Source organism: Mytilus trossulus, chromosome 4 (genome assembly GCF_036588685.1).
Source record: "Mytilus trossulus isolate FHL-02 chromosome 4, PNRI_Mtr1.1.1.hap1, whole genome shotgun sequence".
In the NCBI taxonomy this organism is placed as follows: Eukaryota; Metazoa; Mollusca; class Bivalvia; order Mytilida; family Mytilidae; genus Mytilus; species Mytilus trossulus.
This window is the reverse complement of record NC_086376.1, coordinates 50,165,228-50,187,300: the sequence shown is the minus strand read 5'-3', so window position 1 is coordinate 50,187,300 and position 22,073 is coordinate 50,165,228. Positions and strand designations below refer to the sequence as shown.

At 33.1% G+C, this 22,073-nt stretch overlaps 1 protein-coding gene across 2 annotated transcripts in view; it reads left to right on the top strand.

The window, feature by feature from the left end:
- The window catches only part of LOC134715457 (uncharacterized), a 38,168-nt gene extending 26,308 nt beyond the window's left edge, over window positions 1–11,860 (top strand). Inside the window, exons 4-7 of one of the 2 annotated variants that reach the window (XM_063577637.1) lie at window positions 6,158–6,316; window positions 7,875–8,001; window positions 8,159–8,283; window positions 8,980–11,860. In XM_063577637.1, the coding sequence (XP_063433707.1) occupies window positions 6,158–6,316; window positions 7,875–8,001; window positions 8,159–8,283; window positions 8,980–9,169 (601 nt within the window). In that variant the 3' untranslated portion in view covers window positions 9,170–11,860. Of the gene's footprint in view, window positions 1–6,157; window positions 6,317–7,874; window positions 8,002–8,158; window positions 8,284–8,410; window positions 8,919–8,979 lie in introns of those variants that run through there. The other variant, XM_063577638.1, reaches the window with a different exon arrangement.
- Window positions 11,861–22,073: the final 10,213 nt, after the last annotated feature.

The window sequence follows — 22,073 nt, the reverse complement described above, 5'->3', positions numbered from 1 at the left end:
GAACAGTATTATCTGTAGTACTAATATAGGATTGCTACTCAGTGCAGGTTACATTTCTATAACCGGAAGTAAACAAATTTCGGATTATCTCCCTTTGAATCAGCTGTTGTATTCAAATCTGACAAAGTCAAAAGTTATTAATTTTGATCGGCTCCTGTAGATCACTTGTCCAGTGCGGATCTCAGATGATTATCAATATAAAATAAGTTTTGAAGTTGTTTGTAGCTCCAAAAGTAATGCTTAATAGTGTTTTCAGAGTAAAATTTCGCTGTCAAGGAAAAACGTCCTGTCTGTTCGAGCATGCGCTCCTGATGCAACACTAATGATTCGCTCCACAGTGAAAATTAAAGAATAGTATCATTATTCGACAGTTAACATGACTAGCATTACGAAATCATCATAGTGGAATTCAGTTAAATATGAAGAAACTGAATGACAAAACATATTCTACGTTATACAACTTTATTAATTGTATTAAAATGAATATTTTTTACTGCAACAACATCTTACCTGTTAGTTATAAAGCACCTGCACGATCTGTTCGTGAAATGTCATAAATATTCACCTATTTTGGTATATATTTCACAGCTGGATGGCTTTAGGCGCGATAAAACCCCGCTCGCATCTCTTACTTTGTTTTATTAGTAATAATTATGTATTTCTGAACATATACATTTTAACTCATTTTCTTCATTTTCTTCAAAAATTAAAAAAAGTTCGTCTGTTTATTTATCATTCTACATTAGACATTTATGGCATATACAGTAAAAATGATATTTTAGGATCCGCACTTTACATACACTGTAAAACCTGTTTAAGGTAGATCACAAGTATATATTTTTTTGACAGATTTTTTTTATAATTTGCCAAAATAAAGATTTTACTATGCTCTTTTCAAAAATTTAGTAAAAGTATGGGTCACCGTGCTATTTTTCAAGCTATGAGTCGTTGAAAATTGCCAAAATTTGGTTAGTTTGTTCATAAATAAACACATTAGTGTGCATACAAAAATCTATGTTAAGAATTTTGAAATAAATTGTGAGAAGAAAGATTTCATAATATGTTTTAAGAAAATAAAAAGAAAACATGGTGTCACCGAACTTGTTTTCTTGCTACAAGTAAAAATAAAAAATGTCCCTATTAGCCCAGTATAAATTTTGTACTAAAAGAGTTATCTCCACTTAAATGGCTTATTTGATATTCTTTTTCATTTTAAAACCAAAATATTGATATTTGTTAAAATATATTGTTTAAGGTGGCTCGGGCCTATTCGAAGTTTCTATCAGAAGTGCCGTATTTTTTGTTATTCTATTCTTAACAGAAAGTGAATCAAATTGGTCGAAAAAAAATAGGGGGTCACGGACCATTTAAGCTCCAAATTTTACTTTTAAACAGGTATGTAAAAGGTACCATTTTTCAATGAAATGATAGGGAAAATAAAGGTTTTGACATATTTTTATCGGAATATAAAAAAAACGTTCTATGACACTTGGTCCAAAACTGTAATATAAAAAGCTGAACTATAGCTTCAAAGAATGAGCAAATAAAAAACATAGGTCACGGATAAGGAAAAAAAAATATTTTGCTTTAAAACCCAAATTTTGGCGGGAAAATGGTGAAAATGGGTGAAATGTCATTTTGACCCTTTAACAAATACGGATAATACCGAAAATATTCTATAAGTCACATAACTACAATGATTTAACATTTCTAATCTATCAAAATATTTAAAAAAAATATATCGAATTTACGACTAATACTTTTGTAATTCATGCGTGAAATTATGCGCAGTCGAATAGTCCCGAGCCACCTTAATACGATTAATTAACAAGTTTTCTTCAAATAGAAAAAAAACCAGTCTAGCTATTGAATTGCAAATCTGGCTCTAAATTTGCAGATTTAGGCAAATAACTAGACCGATTTTGTACTGTAATTGTACAATCCAAGATGGCGGTATACCACCAATCTACCTTAAATTATACACTAACGTTACTGGTCCGAGACCACAACAATCCAATCCATCATCATAATCCATTACAGTCACACGGGTGTCATTCGGTTTATCGAGAGAAATGATCGTGGAAGAATATCTAACGGCGGTCAAGTATTGAGCGACGATCGTGAAAGCCCTGGTAACGGATCGTGAAAGACATTTAATGAAAATTCTAGGTCAGAATCTTTGAAAAAATCGCATAATTTTCAAAACGCGGAACAAATCCGAACCAAAAAATATGTCTGTCAAAATTGTTTAACTTCCTCAACATAACTGTGAAATAAGAAAGAGAAAATATGCAGTACTTTATGAAAAAACACAAAAGGCGCAATTCATGTCTATGAAATTAATTACAAATAATACGCTTTTTGTTACTATAATGGTCATATTTCAGTTCATCGTGATATATTTGAAATTTAATCTTTGGTGTATCTGATAGTACAGTAAAATTATGGTATGCTCATCTCTTATAAGCATTAATTTGTATATTAAAACCTTGAATTTGTTGAATATCCATCAAACTTGACCGTGAAAGATCAGGCAACGCATGATTTCGATCGTGAAAGATAATGCGTGACCAAATTATTACTTGTAATCAGAAATCAGTATTTCTTTTACCATTTGATAAACCTGCAACTGGTTGAAGCCTGTGACTATTTTAATAAGGATGAACATTAAAGCCATTTTTTTTATTCATCACTTTACCTCGAAAGTTAAAAAAAAACAAAAAAAACTAAAACATCTCTAAATAAGTTTGAAAGATTCAGCTCTGAGAATCGGTCAAGTGCAATTCATACAGACCGACACTATTTAGCCAATAATATGGATATGCAACGTTTAAACCAAAATGATATCCATCAAACAAAAAATTACAGCAAAACAGCATCTTTATGAATAATTTGAGATTGAACGATAACCAACATTGTGTGCAACAGTACTTTCTTAAGTTCTGTACATATAATGCAGATGTGGATTGATTTAACTATATACTACAGACTATAGAATACATGAGCATAAAATACTGTCCTGTCTCGTCTGCTTTACTTATGTCATGATAGTTAGTTTTATGTAACGTCTATAATATCAAGGGTTTTACTAGAGGGTGTCAAATGCGCTTAATGCGTTAAATGTATTTTTGTCCATCTGGTGAGTTAAGCCTTTTCAATTGATTTGTATAGTTCGTTCTTATGTTGTACTGTTACACCACTGTCTCAGGTAAGGGGGAGGGTTGGGACCTGCTAACATGTCTAACCCCGCCACATTATTTATGCATGTGCCTGTCCAAAGTCAGGAGCCTGTAATTCAGTGGTTGTTGTTTGTTTATGTGTTACATATTTGTTTTTCGATCATTTTTTTAAACAAATAAGGCCGTTAGTTTTTTCGTTTGAATTGTTTTACATTTTCATATCGGGGCCTTTTATAGCTCACTATGCGGTATGGGGTTTGTTCATTGTTGAAGGCCGTACGGTGACCTATAGTTGTTAATGTCTGTGTCGCTTTGGTCTCTTATGGATAGCTGTCTTTTTGGCAATCATACCACATCTTCTTTTTTTATATTATGATTGTCAATGGTTCATAAAAAGAGTGCAAGGTCAAGATGAACCATGACATACAGATCTGTACAAATATCCCGTAGACCAAATAAATGTGTTCCGATCTTTACAGTGCCTTAGAAACTGACAAATGTAAAAGTTATGCTTGGCCAATTAATTAGAAACATAAGGTCAAAAGTATATGAACCCTGACCCGACAGCCAGACATAGACATCTTACTATCATTCAATATATCAAATACAATTGACGTCATCATGGTCATATATGAAACATGCAAACAGACATGTACACCATACACGAAATACCATGGCGCTATATCATACAGGTATATATCCAAAGGCTAAACAACATAAAATGAGCATTGCCGAATGATGCATGATAATGAGTTCTATGTTATTTGAAACCTTGCAGAAGTCGAAAATGTAAACCTCACAATCATAACAACAGACAGTAGTCCTAAAGCTGAACGAATCCGCGATACGGACTTGACCACAAAAATGAATCTTCATCCATGAAATAAGGCAAATTCGGGGTCAGGTATAACCTGTCTGATGGACATGTAGTTTATATGATCCAATATAAAAAAAATGTGGGTTATCCTATAATTCGTGATAAGTGAGTACTTCACATGACAATAAAACGCTTCATCCTACAATCATCCAACTATTTTACATTTCATTTTATAAAAATATAATACTTTGAAAAGTTTAAACCTATTGAGGATGTTGACCTAAATAGCTTTTCTCAATACCAATAACAAATATTAACTATGATATAATTGAAGAATAATCTGAACGTCTTCGTAGCATCATATTTTTCACGATCCTTTTCACGATCTTCAAAAATGCGGTACGTGATCTTTCACGATCCAAAAAATCCATTTTTGTGTAAAAAGTTCTTTATTTACCAAGTTTCAGATAATGTTGTTTAAAATAAGTATAAGAAGCATTTGATTAATTCAAATAGAATGCCATTATACGTATTAAAGTAGGTTTTCTAGTAGAATTTGTGAAAAAATCATGTTTGTTTACATTTTTTATGTCACTGAAATGCCGAGAAGCAATCTGCCTTTTGTTGTTTTGTAATAACTATGTACTTTTAAAACTAGATATTCTCACATACTGATCACAATGTTGAAGCATTTTGACAGACAGTTTTATTTTGTCGTAAATTTTTCTGCGTAATTAATTATGTTAGAATATGCATTGACCTTTCATTTGTCTTCTCGATTAAATGTCTTTCACGATCCGTTACCAGAACTTTCACGATCGTCGCTCAATACTTGACCGCCGTGTACCAATGGGTATAAATGAAAGAAAGATATGAAAAATAAAAAGACATATATTTAAACCTGAAAATAATCTATTAAACAACAATACATAGATATTTTCTCAGATACGTCAACGTATCAGAAACGGATACGATACGTCTTTTAATGTCCCACTTCTACTTAAGATGACAGAAACCAATCCATGCCGTACAGATAGACGTAGTTGTTGGCGTATCCGCGTTAAAATGCACTCCAAAACCATTGTATCATGGGGAGTGTTATGCCGATTAACGTCCGTATCCTAGGCTGTTGGGTGATACGACCTTCATTTCACTGCCTCACGGCTTTGGTCCTGATAACGCTTCCTGTCATCTTTTGAACTACGTCCGAGATCATCTACCAGTACTCCATCAGAGGCTAGCGGGCTGCCAAGCTGACCAAACTGGCCCTGAAAGCAGCCGTTGTAAGGATAAAGACCAAAAAAGTAAACAAACCAAAATCTACTCACCAAAACCGAGATGGCGGCCTCCATATTGCGACCTCCACTACTTGTTCCTGACCCACGGCATCAAAATATTCAAACGCTCATCAATCGCCTTCGGGTACCGAGCCGACCGTGCGAGGGCTGAAAAGCCAGTCAAGGTCGTTAAACACTTCCATATATACGAGACCACAAAGTGGCTTATTTTTCATACCACTTCCAAATTTATTTCCCCTTGTTTTATGCCTCAAATTGGATGAAGGGGGTGAAATTACACTGTAAAAAAAAATGGGTCCAGAATTTTAAAGGAAAGTAGTGATTTGGTCCAGGTGAAAAAGGTTAAATATAAGCACTTCGGAAGCTGTCAAAAGATATCAAGACGCCTTAAACATAAAATTGTCCTTATTTTGAGTTAGAGCCGATGAAATTTTCTATAATTTTGATATAATTTGTCTCAACAGTAGTGTAAAAATTTCATTGAGAAAGAGCAGGTGGGAATTTTTTAAATTTTCATTTAATAATGTTATAAAAGAAATGCATTACGAATTAATTGTGGTCTCGGACCAACACACGCCTTCATATACATAATCCAAGATATTGAGTTATTCTAGATGAACGCGAACTTAAGCCTTTGACCATAATATTAATATAACAAAACATGTAAAAAAGTAGATTTGCTGTATCTGTTCAAATGACTTTTTTTTGCATAGAATTCGCTACAGATTAGAATAAGTCGGTGTCTTCAACAATTAAAACGACAAGGCACCAGTTTAGACAAAACAAACAGACAACAAAAGTTTATTTATTCTTATTCAATAAAAGTCAAAATTAAACTAACACGATTTTTTTTTAATTTACAGGATACCTGATAACGAGACTTTATTCTTCATCGTGTTTGGTCTAGCCAACGGACCATTGATTTGGGCCATGTTTGTGTACAGGAATGCTGTTGTTTTTCACAGTATAGACAAAGTCACATCATCTTATATACATTACCTTCCTCCATTAGTGTCTTTTGTGTAAGTATCTATACACAATATAAAATAAGATGATGTGGTATGATAGCAATTGAGAAAACTATCCACCATACAACAAATAACATAGATGTAAATGTTATAGACCATATCAGTATTTGGACCGTACGCGTACGGTCCGGACCGTTTAAGTAAACTCGTACGGTCCGACCATACGCGTACGGTCCAGCTGACCATACATGTTTTGGGGTCATATGGGATAAATTTAAACAAACATTTATCAAAATATTTTGTTAAGCAGAGACATATAATGCAATATATATAATGTGTCTCTGGTTTTATAGTTGTACGCGTACGGTCCAAATACTCATACGCATACGGTCTGGGAGATAACTAAAGTAACTACAGTTTTATACAACCTTAAAGAATGTGCAATTCCATACAAAATAGCAAGCTGTAAAAGGTCAATATATGATCAAATGTAGAACGATTCGGCCCTTTGGTTTTCGTTAGAACTTGCGTGACAGCGAAACACATCGTAGGAAACTTTTAAGATTCGGAAAATCTATCTAAATTCAAGCACAAATGTAATGAGAGGAAGAGATATCGCCAACTATAGAATAATAGTTGAAGCATACCATAAGAGGTACCATGAGAGAAACTCCGATTGCCTTAGTAATGTATACTGTAACAAGAGACAGTAAACAAAACACAAGAAAAAAAATCTTGTTTTAAATCGTTTTAGTTTCTGTCAGTGTAAGAAATTTATATTTATGAAGAAAATTCTACAAAAGGGAATCATCTTAAGATGAATTAAAGGATTGCCAGCAACCAAACTGAATGAATCAAAGTGCTTGTAAGCACAGAGGGTAAAGATTGCTTTAATTCTTACAATGGAAAGTAAAATTAAACATTCAATTGTAAAACATTGGTTGATTCAACTAAACTTATATATGGACAATGATCTAATGTAAAACAATTGTAAAAACTTCCCATTGACGTATCTCTCATGGTATGTTTCAACTATTATTGTTTGCTGATGTGTTACAAACTATATGTATTTTTTTCCGTTCAATGTTTTGTACATACATTAGCTCGTTGGTTTTCTAGTTTGAATTTTTGTACATTTTCATTTCGGGGTCTTTTATAGCTGACTATGCGGTATGTGCTTTGCTCATTGTAGAAGGCAGTACGATGACCTATAGTTTTTTTCATGTGGTCTCTTGTGGAGAGTTGTCTCACTGGTTATCATACCATCTATTTTTTATAAAAGAAGATAACTCCAATTATTTTACAGATTGCTTTAATTATAAAAAAAAAAGACATCATTGATGTTTTTCAGAACAGGTATTAGATAACTGCCCTTCCACAAGATTTTTAATTTTCTTGACAATAATGTTATCATTTTGTGACTTGAATGTGCATATATTACAGTGATACATTTCTAGACCTGTTCATGGATAGGATGTTAAGAATGTTATGATCAATGCATCATATTTTGTGTTTCTCAAAAGTAGCGGTTAACCTTGGAAGGTTTTAGAAATCAATGCATTTCATGCAATCTTTACCCACTATATAATTAATAATGATATTGTATTTCCAGCGTGCGATGGTATCCAGAATCCACATCACAATATTGGATGGCTGACTTTAAACCGTCGACCGAAGTTGACGTAAATATGGTAGTTGGGTTGACAGCGTTTCCATTTATCTGCTTTTTCATTCACAGTGTAAGTATTAAATAAAAAAACAGCTTTTTAAAAAGAAAATTGGTTGAAAAGAGTTATCTTAGTGCTGTTTTATTTACTTGTTCAAATTTGTATGTAGAGATCGTTTAAAAGCGGCACTATAGTGGTTAAATGGTATCTTATTGATTTTACATTGCAGATTCTATATCATATCATCGTCCAAAGAATATTGAAACCAACAGATGATTACATTACGAGCTACAGTTACCTCAGTTTAAAAGAAGATGCTTGTCTCACTAAACTTTTTCACTGTTGTGGTAAAAAGTAAGTATCTTTCAATAGACAAATTTTAAAATTCAACTTGCGTCTGAACCAATCAGAAAGGTCAAATGAATGTTCTTCTAAGGTAACACTTTTCATCCGAATTGATCGATTTTTTTTTATTTCTTAGACACTTGCCAGTACCAATCGGAACCAGTTCTAGATAACTACATCGTCATAAATTTTTACTTTGTTAATAAAGACTGACATGAGGGCAGAGAACTTTGGAATGTCAAGAAAAAAACATGCAACTACATGAACAATCTTTGTCGATATGCAGGGAAAAATAAAATACTACTGTAGAACAAAAATCACCCGTAGACTGACTCTACAGCACATTTCTAAATGTTTACCCGGAATGAGAATAATAAGAATGCTAAGCACAATTCTTTTTCCTACAGTCAGTTAAGATTCTAGTTTACAAACAAACATTTTTAAAAGGATCCACAATACATGTAGAAAACATATTTACAGGATAGAACCACGTTAATTTGCTATGGCAATTTGCGAAAATATGAAAACAATATTAAGTGCTTGTTTAGTCATGTTAGTAGAATTTGTAAAAAAGAACATAAATTGTTGATATAAGAGGGTATTATAGATTGAGATTATTCCCGTTGTATATTTACATGTATATGTATATGTCTGTGTATGTGATCTGATGTTTGGTATTTTTATGTGTGCATCTTTTATTTTCAGACACAAATGCATTATGTTTTATGTGTTTAACTGGATATTTTGTTTGGTGTCATTGACTGGTGTGATGCTATGGTATAACTTCTACATAGCTCATTGTTTTCTAATGGTATTTCAAGCATGCGCAATCATCTGGCAAGGAGCCAATTATTATATGCATGTCTTTGCAGTTAAGGGATTCGCTGATGAATAGAAATTGGTCTCCAAATTTCTGACATTATATGTTTGTATATCTGTTTTAAGGCATAAATGCATAAAAAAAAACTTAAATAACCAACGCTTTAATCAAACATGATATAATTCGATCAATACAGAGAAAGGTGTTTCGGTCATAGTTCGAACTTTCCATACATATTTTACCAAGCAAGTGTGGACACAGATGAGTGTGGATAGTATGTCTGGATGTTTGACAGTGTTTTATATGACAAAAGGAGTTTTATGTTTTCCTATATGGTGTTATTAATTGCGTTAACTGAGACACTAATTGCATTAATTACCAAATGATTATGATAGAATATGTTCCACATCTTTGATTTTGGATACATTTTGTAGTTATTTTATCATGTATTTTTTTCTTAAATGGGAGATGATATCTGAGAACATGAAATAAGGAGCCTGTAATTCAGTGGTTCTCGTTTGTTTATGAGTTACATATTTTTTTTTTTGTACATAAATAAGTTTGTTAGTTTTCTCGTTTGAATTGTTTTCCATTGTCATTTCGGGGCCTTTTATAGCTGACTATGCGGTATGGGTGTTGGTCATTGTTGAAGGCCGTACGTTGACCTGTAGTAATTTTTGTGTCATTTTGGTCTCTTGTGGAGAATTGTCTCATTGGCAATCATACCACATCTTTTTTATATGTATTTGCTAACTACACGTAAATGTATTTGTATGGTTCTATTATATTACTTTGTGGCGGATCGTTAACATCATTAGTAAAACCTTATGCCAAAATGTCGAATTGTTTCTCAGATTATTTATTGTTTGATTATGGAGTTAAGCTGCCTTACACGAGTACCCTAGATTTGTGTTCTACCCAATAAATGCTGAAATACGTGCCATTGTTACTATCTAGCTGGATATTATGTTATTTATAACTAATTGAAAAAAAAATTCATACTTTTAATTCTGGCGGATTACAAAAAATATGACAAGAAAAACCTTACATGATCATCGAACCGACTACGAAGTTGCACAAAGGAAGGAGAGCACATTAGGAATCCTTATGTAGTTTGTTATCCCCTGAGCTTTTGGCTAAGATGTCATAGAACAAATGTTTGAAATATTTAATCGCCGAAAATCTCTATAAAGACAAGTAGTTTACATTTTACCAACACATAAACAGAAATTACTTTTATGACACAAAGTTCATTATATCTCGTTGAAATTTTACGAAAAAGCTCTTATCTATCATAGGGGGAAAAGTAGTATACATTTTCCCAGATGATGTACTTGTATTGTATGTTATCGCGAAAATATTTGTTGTGTAACAAAGTTTGTAAATCGTTATTTTCACAAAATTATTCGAATAATGTTATTGATATAACGATTTTTTTTTCAAATCATTACAACTACATTTGAAATGCTGAAAACAGACGTGAAGATGTATTGTACAGTATTGTATAATAATGTATATCAGTTTACTGATAAATACAGGTTTGATAAAAGTTTAATTTCCGTATTTGTTCTTCATCATCTCTCCTTTCGTATTCTGAACCTTGTACGTGTTTGTGACCTCTTCACTGTGTGGCGTCCCTATCATATTTTCTAACGTTCGATAAGGAAGGTTGCTCAAAATTATCAACAATCCAGTTCCATCACCAACAGCGATAAAGCCTCAATAGAGAAATAGACGAACGAATATTGATTTACGGTATCGATTAAGGAAAAAGACAATACGAAGCGAAAAAGACTAAATGTTGATAGTAATAGAAAAAGTGCCGCGTGGCATCTCGTGCAAACATTAATGCGGTGGTTACTTCTTCTACCAATGTAGCTGGAATACAAACAGAACTGAGTGTAATGCATCCGTTTAAAAACCAATTAATCATGCGGAGTTTCAACCCGACACATAGGCCAAACCAGGACAGACGCCGTGTTGTGAGTCCCGGCGTCGAGAATAAATTATCAGTGCACAGAATTCCAAGATGTCATTAGAAAACTACCCCAGGCACTTGTTTCTATCCATGGGAAAGTCGACGGTGTCTGAGTAAATATTGCTTAAATAATTGTTTGCTCATTGGCAATCATACCACATCTCCTTATTTTTTTTATATATAAAACTCAACATTTTTACTCTCAAATTTGTACTTTTTTGCATCTTTTTTGTTGTGACTTATAATATGTATAAATTCCCAATCTGTTTGCAATTATTCTGCCTTGTTTTCTTGCTTAAAAGTTCGTTGACTTTCTCTATATTTAACACACTGGGGTTTATAACTGTGTAGTCTAATATCATGTAGTCTTATAATAAAAATTGGATGGAGAGTTGTCTAATTGGCACTCATACCACATCTCCTTATTTGTATGTAGTAGCAGCTACGAATTATGATAAATTAGCATACTAGTATAACAATGATATCGTAACATCCCTACACGCCGAGTCTATGATTTTGTTGCCGGATTTTTTTCTGCTTTGTATGAACTGATGAGTTAACCCCTTATCATCTTATTTTCATGCCCCACCTACGATAGTAGAGGGGCATATTATGTTTTCTGGTCTGTACGTCCGTCTGTCCCACTTCAGGTTGAAGTTTTTGGTCAAGGCAGTTTTTGATGAAGTTGATGTCCAATCAACTTCAAACTTAGAACACATGTTTCCTATGATATGAACTTTCTAATTGTAATGCAAAATTATAGTTAATATTCCAATTTCACGGTCCAATGAACATAGAAAATGATAGTGCGAGTGGGGCATCCGTGTACTGGGGGCACATTCTTGCTATATAAAAAAAGAGTACAACTATCCACAAAAGACCAAAACGACACAAACATTGACAACTATAGATCACCATACGGCCTTCAACAATGAGCAAAGACCATACCGCATAGTCAGCTATAAAAGGCCCCGATAAGACAATGTAAAACAATTCAAACGAGAAAACTAACGGCCTTATTTATAGAAAAAAATGAACGAAAAACAAATATGTAACACATAAACAAACGACAACCACTGAATAACAGGCTCCTGACTTGGGACAGGCACATGCATCAATAATGTGGCGGGGTTAAACATGTTAGCGGGATCCCAACCCTCCCCCTAACCTGGGACAGTGGTATAACAGTACAACATAAGAAACGCACTATACAAATCAGTTGAAAAAGGCTTAACTCATCAGATAGACAAAAAATGAAAGTGGACGTGGCCGGGAAGTTTGTTCTTATGTTGTACCTGTTACAACACTGTCCCAGAAAAGATGGAGGGTTGGCGCCTTCAAACAAGTTTAACCTTGCCAAATTGTTTATGTGCATGTCTCAAGTAAGGAGTACTTAGTTCAGCGGTTGTCATTGTTTCATGTCTGTCACATTTGTTTTTCGTAAATTGTTTTTATATATAAATAAGGCCGTTAGTTTTCTGAACTGAATTGTTTCTTTTCACATACTAAGACAATAATTATCTGCAAATAATACAAAATATAGATGAAATTGTAAGATGTCTTCTATGGGGTTATAGTGCCTCTAGTGTTTAATTAAGCTTACTTAATTTGATTTATAACGACTATGATTTCATTTATATCTTTTTGTGGCTTTAGCATTTTCTATGGTAATTTTATCAAGTATATGCATGGCCTGCCGTATTATATTCTCAAAATAATAGTCCATGGTATATGCAAATCAAAGGAGCACTGATAGTGTAATTTCGCAATTTTTATGTATTTTCTGTCATTCTACAATGTTCTATTAAAATCTAAAGATTCAACAAGATTCTGAAATTTAGATACTGATTCAAATACATTTGATTTTAGTGTCAATTTGGCCCAAAACGCCACTTCAAACCTTTCTTACTGAATATTCTTACAGCTAATTTTCCGGAACATTTTCAAATTCAGGTTTGAAATAAGTGGCGAGGGCAGGCAGATGTTAATTGCTTTAGAGATGGATTTACGATTACAAAAACACGCTAAACAAAGAATAATTATTTAATTGATAAAAAGCATTAGCTGGAAAGATGAGGATCTATTTTGTTTTTAATTTATTTTACATATAGGAAAGGAGTTTATAGTCTATGCCTCTCTGTTGCGTTGCGGTATATAATAACCCTAAATCAAATATCAAATGATTACATTATAGACATTATAAATACACTTGTGTATCGCAAGTTTGAATACAAACACATGTAAATACATGGTGACCTACATTATATTAAATTTTTATGTTTCTTTGCACTTTTCATGCTCACCAAATATATGTTTTATTGAGGCATGAAGGCCGTCCTAAAGTCCACTGGGATTATCTACGTTCTGGTTTACAACATATGTAGAAAAATTCACAATTGCCAAAAAACCATCCCAGTCAACTCTTTGTGTTTTGGCTTTAGTTCATGTAATTTTGATATTATGCTATATATGATATATGATTTCTGTCACTTATTTTTTCCATTTTTGAATTCGGCATTAACCGCTTGGCTCGGTCAAAACCTGTGGAATCATCATCTCCGACCACTTGTGATATATCCACTCCTTTTTCGTCTAATTCCTTCAACATTTCAACAACCATATCAGGTTCCATGCCCTGAAATAGTTTTTAAAATAATGTGTATTCATTGAACATTCAAATATACACCACAACCCCATGTTTGATAACCAAAAGCCTCAGACTTTGCATTGACACTACAAAAATCCTCAAATATGAAAGCATCCACTGTTTGATTTGATTCAACAGTTTTATCTAATAATTCTCATAATCTGTCAATTATTTGATATTGAAATGTTTTGCAATCATGAAAGAATAAATGGTCCTCACATTCATTTTTAGCTCACCTGGCCAAAAGGGCCAAGTGAGCTTTTCCCATCACTTTGCGTCCGTCGTCCGTCGTCGTTAACTTTTACAAAAATCTTCTTCTCTGAAATTACTGGGTCAAATTAAACCAAACTTGGCCACGATTATCATTGGGGTACCTAGTTTAAAAAATGTGTGGCGTGACCCGCCAAACCAACCAAGATGGCCGCCATGGCTAAAAATAGAACATAGGGGTAAAATGCAGTTTTTGGCTTATAACTCAAAAACCAAAGCATTTAAGGCAAATCTGACATAAGGGTAAAATTGTTAACCAGGTCAAGATCTATCTGCCTTGAAATTTTCAGATGAATCGGACAACCCGTTGTTGGGTTGCTGCCCCTGAATAAGTAATTTTAGGGAAATCTTTTGGGTATCTAGTTTAAAAAATGTGTGGCGTGACCCGCCAAACCAACCAAGATGGCCGCCATGGTTAAAAATAGAACATAGGGGTAAAATGCAGTTTTTGGCTTATAACTCAAAAACCAAAGCATTTAAGGCAAATCTGACAAAGGGTAAAATTGTTAACCAGGTCAAGATCTATCTGCCTTGAAATTTTCAGATGAATCGGACAACCCGTTGTTGGGTTGCTGCCCCTGATTAAGTAATTTTAGGGAAATTTTGCTGTTTGTTGTTATTATCTTGATATATAATTATAGATAGAGATAAACCGTAAACAGCAATAATGTTCAGCAAAGGATGATTTACAAGTAAGTCAAATGACCAAAATGGTCAGTTGACCCCTTTAGGAGTTATTGCCCTTTAAAGTCAATTTTTAACCATTTTTCGTAAATCAAATATATCTTTTACAAAAATCTTCTCCTATGAAACTGCTGGACCAAATTAATTCAAACTTGGCCACAATCATCTTTTGGGTTTCTAGTTTAAAAATGTGTGGCGTGGCCCGGCCAACCAACCAAGATGACCGCCATGGCTAAAAATAGAACATAGGGGTAAAATGTAGTTTTTGGCTTATAACTCAAAAACCAAAGCATTTAGGGCAAATCTGACATGGGGTAAATTTGTTAACCAGGTCAAGATCTATCTGCCCTGAAAATTTCAGATGAATCGGACAACCCGTTGTTGGGTTGCTGCCCCTGAATTAGTAATTTTAGGGAAATTTTGCTGTTTTTTGTTATTATCTTGAATATAATTATAGATAGAGATAAATCATAAACAGCAATAATGTTCAGCAAAGGAAGATTTATAAATAAGTCAAATGACCAAAAAGGTCAGTTGACCCCTTTAGGACTTATTGCCCTTTAAAGTCAATTTTTAACCATTTTTCGTAAATTTTAAATATCTTTTACAAAAATCTTCTCCTCTGAAACTGTTGGGCTGAATTAATCCAAACTTGGCCACAATTATCTCTGGAGTATCTTGTTTGAAAAATGTGTGGCGTGAGTCGCCAAACCAACCAAGATGGCCGCCATGGCTAAAAATAGAACATAGGGGTGAAATGCAGCTTTTGGCTTATAACTCAAAAACCAAAGCATTTAGAGCAAATCCGACATGGTGTAAAATTGTTTGTCAGGTCAAGATCTATCTGCCTTGAAATTTTCAGATGAATCAGAGAACCCATTGTTGGGTTGCTGTTCCTGAATTGGTAATTTTAAGGAAATTTTGCTGTTTTTGGTTATTATCTTGATTATTATTATAGATAGAGATAAACTGTAAACAGCAATAATGTACACCAAAGTAAGACCTAAAAATAAGTCAACATGACCAAAATGGTCAATTGACCCCCAGGGAGTTATTGTCCTTTATAGTCAATTTTTAACAATTTTCATAAAATTTGTAAATTTTTACTTAATTTGTCACTGAAATTACTGGGCTAAGTTTATTATCTATAGAAATAATTGTAAGCAGCAAGAATGTTCAGTAAAGTAAGATGTACAAACACATCACCATCACCAAAACACAATTTTGTCATGAATCCATCTGCATCCTTTGTTTAATATTCACATACACTTAGGTGTAAGATTTACAAATAAGTCAACATGACCGAAATGGTCAGTTGACCCCTTTAGGAGTTATTGCCCTTCATAGTCAATTTTTAACCATTTTTCGTAAATCTTAGTAATCTTTTACACAAATCTTCTCCGATGAAACTACTGGGCCAAATTAATTCAAATTTGGCCATAATCGTTTTTTTGGGTATTTAGTTTAAAAAATGTGTCCAGTGAACTGGCCATCCAACCAAGATGGTCGCCATGACTAAAAGTAGAACATATAGATTAAATGCAGTTTTTGGCTTATAACTCAAAAACCAAATTTAAGCATTTAGAGCAAATCTGTCAGTGTAAAATTGTTTATCAGGTCAAGATCTATCTGCCCTTAAATTTTCAAATGTATCAGACAACCCGTTGTTGTTTTGCTGCCCCTAAATTGGTAATTTTTCACGAAATTTTGCTGTTTTTGGTTATTATCTTGAATACTATTATAGATAGAGATACTCCGTTAACAGCAATAATGTTCAGGAAAGTAATATTTACAAATAAGTCAACATGACTGGAATGGTCAATTGACTCCCTAAGGAGTCATTGTCCTTTATCATTCTTTTATTAAAGTAAAGTTTAAGAAAATGAAACAAATACAAAATAGCAATAATTGTTATCAAACCTGTGGTGGAATTCAATTTTTCCATTTGCAAGTGTCTTTGTTGTGACATGATGGCCTGATTCTCAAGAACACTGCCGGCTTCATTTTCTCTAATTTTCAAGGTCTTTGCATCTATGCAGTGGACATTTAGTGAGGACAAAAAGTTGTTGAGCTGAGTCTCGCCAATACCTGCATGTATCATTCCTGTATTTTTTTATTAAAAGATGTTTAATAAAAATGAAATGTCAATACATTAAAAATTAGTTCAATGTGTATTTGTTTAACATGTTTAATGAAGTGTTTTTTAGAAAGGTCTTTCATCATCACTACAAATTCTGTAATAAAGGCTATCAGAATTGTCTTTAATATAATATATGTGAAGCCTATAGGTGGTCGAAGGTGTTGGATACAGTGAAAGTTGAATTGGTGGCACACTATCTCAGTAGTATGAGTTTGAAAGTTTGAATCTCAGCGTTTGAAGAACAAATAAAATTGTGAAAGCAAATTCAGACCTAACATTGTTGGACTCAAGTTAAGATGAATTTTATATATATATACCAGTAAACAGATTGTGTTATAAATGTGTTTGATACTATTTATCATATATTAAATCCAAGGTATGATTAATTACTTTGTATATTATGAATTTTCTCAATCAAGTAATTATTTCTTGTCAGTATTATTCTTTTGTATTTTTTTTAACTGTTATTTTCTTATTAACTTGCCCCTTCAAAAGCGCATTGATGTTTCTTTAATTTTAATTTAAAGTATAATATATATGTTATTCTTCTTTACATGTACAGAGTTATGTTCTTCTTTATGGTAGGTATGATACTAAACCCCTAACTGGAGCCCCTCTTAGGTCAGTCAGTTGGCCCCCACTTATGAAAATTTCTGGATCCGCTACTGAACTGTGCATGATGTACAGATCATATGAAAATTGTAAAACATTCCATATTTATAAACGAATGCCCAGTTTTACAATTGTTTGAGAATCTAGGCTTCATTGTTTAATATGCATGTATGAACTGCTCACTGCTCATGATCATGACCATACGTGTATGGTGCAAATACTCATATGGTCCGGAACATATTTTTATTATAAATTTGGATTTTATAACTGCTTCAATATAATTTGATCAACTCAATTGTTGATTGATTGTTGGTTGCTTTACGCCGCATCAAGGATTTGTATAGTTAGACTAACTATACAAATCCTTGGCCGCATTAGCACAAAAAGGCTATATCGCGGCGAGAGCTAATTCGAATATTTTTACAATTGATCAACTCAAACAATCAGACAAAATTAACATTCAGAGCCTCATATATAATATTTAAGAATGATGGGTGTACTCGATTCTGAAAAACGAATCCCAAACGTTCAACTGGTGTCTTCAACCTATGCCAACATTTGATAAATATATATTCAACCTATGCCTACAAACAAATTACGATAGGTGTTGTTATTACAAATTTTGATTAATAAAAGTTAAAATACGGTCAATATATTTAAGCATTAAAAATATTACTCTTTAAAAATTCAAAAACAAAAATAAAGTATTTGCAAAATTATGTTGTAGTAAAAATGGAATTATTCAAAAGATTCTAAAAAGACAAAAATTGTAAAATAGAATTCGAACCCTTGAAACTATCAAATTTGTGTTGAAAAAAAATAAGTTATTTTAAGAACAATTGAATAAATTTCGAAAATCAAACACTTAAATATAATCAAAGCGCTGTAAGCACTGTAGGCAGTTAACCAAAAAACCAAGGCAAGGCAAATATAATTATAAAAACTGTGGCAATGTTGCTTCAATTTTTTCTAAAGATTTAAAAGAACAAACATATTCATATATAATTGTACATTTATGTTCATTTAATGAATTGATCATTAAGGCAAATAATTCATATTTTATCAAGGTTTTCAAAAGCAACGCATATATCAAGTAAATTTTTTTTTCGTGGTCATGTGTCTGCAGTGGTACAAATTCGCAATGATTGCAGTTTTTCTAGTTGATAGTTAATGTTCGTATTAGTTGACTGTTAGTAGTTCAAGTTGACTTAAGTACGAGCTTGTAGTATAAATGGACTTGCTTCCCTGGAAAGGAAACTGAGTTTGTGTTCTACAGTACAAAATTACAAATGTTATGAGACACAAATCAGACAAATGTTTACTACTACAGGGATCAATGGTGATAAAATTGAGAATGGAAATGGGGAAAGTATCAAAGAGACAACAACCCAACCATAGAAAAAACAACAGCGGAAGGTCACCAACAGGTCTTCAATGTAACGAGAAATTCACGCACCCGGAGATGTCTGACTGACCTGTCCATAGTAAATGTAAATGACTCCCACCAAGTCCATGATGTGTAAGATTGGAATAAAATGACAGGTGTGAGGCCCCTCGTGGGGGGTCCTAGTAATCACATAATCACCATTTTTTTGCCAATATAATCACATAATCATTAAATATTTGCTTATCTTTAGTAATCAAATAATCATAAACTAAAAATACAGTCCAAGGTAATCAAATAATCATGAAATATTTGGCTTAATAATCAAATAATCATTAAAAAAAACGGCCAAGTAATCACATAATCAAAAACCCCATGAGGGCCCTCATGTGTTAGGTCTAGCAAAGTGATATGCATATGTGAGGCCTATGAGATTGACCTTGTATGTCATTCAATCTTTTTGAAATGACAAACAGGAATGAATATGGTTTAGGAGTTGGTATCTCAATCTTTTACAAGTTCTTAAAACACACAAAAGAGGGTGTGGGGTGACCAAAATCAAATGAAATATACCCTATATTTCATTTGATTTTTTATATTGTTCCATACATGAATATATATGTTTTGAGAGTGGTGATCTTGACCGGTGTTATCAAGTTTTCAAACAGGAGGGGGTGGGGGATCTCATCTGTTTCCAAGTTATCAAACAGGCATGATTGGGTAGAGTCCATACATGAAAATATATGGTTTAATTTAAAGGTGGGGACTTCCCCTATATTTCATTTGATTTATTATATTGTCCCATACATGAATATATATGGTTTATGGGTGGGGATCTCAAATGTTTCAAAGTTCCCAAACAGGAGGGTTGGTTTGACCCCAGGTACTCCCCCTGTATTTCATTTGATTGGTTATATTGTCCCATACATGAATAAATATAGTTAAGGAGTGGGGATCTCTACTGTTTCCAAGTTCTAAAGCAGGAGGTGGTGGGGTGACCCTAGGGACTTCACCTATATTTCATTTGATTAGTTATATAGTCCCGTTCATGAATGTATATGGTTGAGAGGTGGGGATTTCATCCCTTTCAAAGTTATCAAACAGGAGGGGGTAGAGTGCCCCCAAAGGACTCCACATACATATCATATGATTTGCTTACATTCAGGTATCATTTAATCTAGTTGCACTATTTGTGTTAAATAAGAAACTTCCAGCTATTTTAACTGATCCATTAAAATTGAGAAAAAAATACCCATTGAAATTGTTTACACTTTAAAAGCATCTTACTAGCTTTACCAACATTTATCACTGATAAAGTAAATTTATAATGGCACCAGGACCATATATATCATTGGCGGATCCAGGGGGTGGGGATGGTGGTGATTGGGTTCCAGGGGTTGGAAACCCCCCTTTTTTTGGACGATCAATGCATTTGAATAAACGCATATAGTTGGAACCCTCCTTTACTCTAGGTTGGGAACCCCCCTTTTTTTTGGACGATCAATGCATTTGAATGATTGCATATAGTTGGAACCCTCCTTTACTCTAGGTTGGGAACCCCCTTTTTAAAATGGCTGGATCTGCCCCTGTATGTTGTTAGATATACTGTTCCCAGCTGTCACATTGTATTGGATTTGTCAAAAAGTAATTTTGAGTTTCTGTACAAAATATTTTCTGTTTTTTCATTCTTTTACATATATCCTTTGGTTTTCAATTCTAGTGTTAATATTTATTAACCATGCATAGATGTATTTTGTCATCTGTCTGATTTTTTTTATCGCCAAAACTCGGAATAACCCTTATATTAACTAATCGTATAGTCATTTAAGAGCTGATAGATGAGCACAAATTAAAGACATGAGTAAATTTGATCTTCTAACAAAAAATGATAGTAACCAAGTGGAGAAATTTTGCAAATATATACTGGGGCTTAGTAAACAATCTGTCAATATAGCTGCAGAAACAGAACTAGCTCAGTATCCCATAGATGTCTTAATTAAGTACAATCATTGAAGAACTTAGCATGAGTTTTCAGTGATGAAAAAAAACTTTATTATATGATGCTTCTGTTTATCTAAATGGCTTAGCACAAACGGCACATTTCCTGGTTCTCATTTGTATAAAATACAGGTTATAAACTATAAACAAGAAAAGAGTTCATTCTCAAAAAAATTTAAAAAAGAACTAATCATACGTTTTTTGATTGAGTTAAGTCTGCTAATTGATATTTTATCGTATGTTTTATATGTTGTGATGTTATGCTATTGTTTCAGAAAAAGGGAGAAGGTTTGGGCCCATTAAAACGTTTAATCCCGCTGCAAATGTTTGCACCTGTCCTAAGTCAGGAATCTGATGTACAGTAGTTGTCGTTTGTTTATGTAATATATACGTGTTTCTCGTTTCTCGTTTTGTTTATATAGATTAGACCGTTGGTTTTCCCGTTTGAATGGTTTTACACTAGTAATTTTGGGGCCCTTTATAGCTTGTTGTTCGGTGTGAGCCAAGGCTCCGTGTTGAAGGCCGTACTTTAACCTATAATGGTTTAATTTTTAAATTGTTATTTGGATGGAGAGTTGTCTCATTGGCACTCACACCACATCTTCCTGTATCTATAAAAGATAGCTTTGAAAATAATTTCTTTGAAAAATTAAAATTAACTTATGAAACCAGTAAAATGTTCTTGTACAGTAAAGTAAAACCAAAATATGAAACAGACAAACACATTTCTAAGAATAGTTTTGAAAATAGAAAATTATTATGTAAAATGCGAGTTAGTTATCATTTCTTGGAAATAGAGAGGGGTCGATATAAAAGAATTCAAAGAGAAAATAGAATATGTAAACATTGTAATTATAAATGAGGTGATGTAACCCACTTTTTTTCTTAAAATGTAAAATTAATAAATCTTTATGTAATCAGCCTGAAAAAGATATCAATAATATATGTCCAGAATACTTTAAATTGTCTGAAGCAGATAGATTGCAATGAATTCTATCTTCATTTGATATTATGCAGCTTACAGTCATATGATAGAATTAATTGCAATCTATCTGGATTTTGTGTACTAAAAAAATATTGACACCTTATGTTTGTGGCCACAAGTTTATTGTTTTCTGTTTAGTATTGAAGTTATATTAAGATCCGTTTTGTAACATCTTGTGATCAATTTTATTTGGCATTCACCAATGGCAGTCAGCAGGGTTAAAGAACATCAGTTGTTCGACCTGTATGTTAAGTGCGTTTTGTAAATTTTTCACTCTTTGG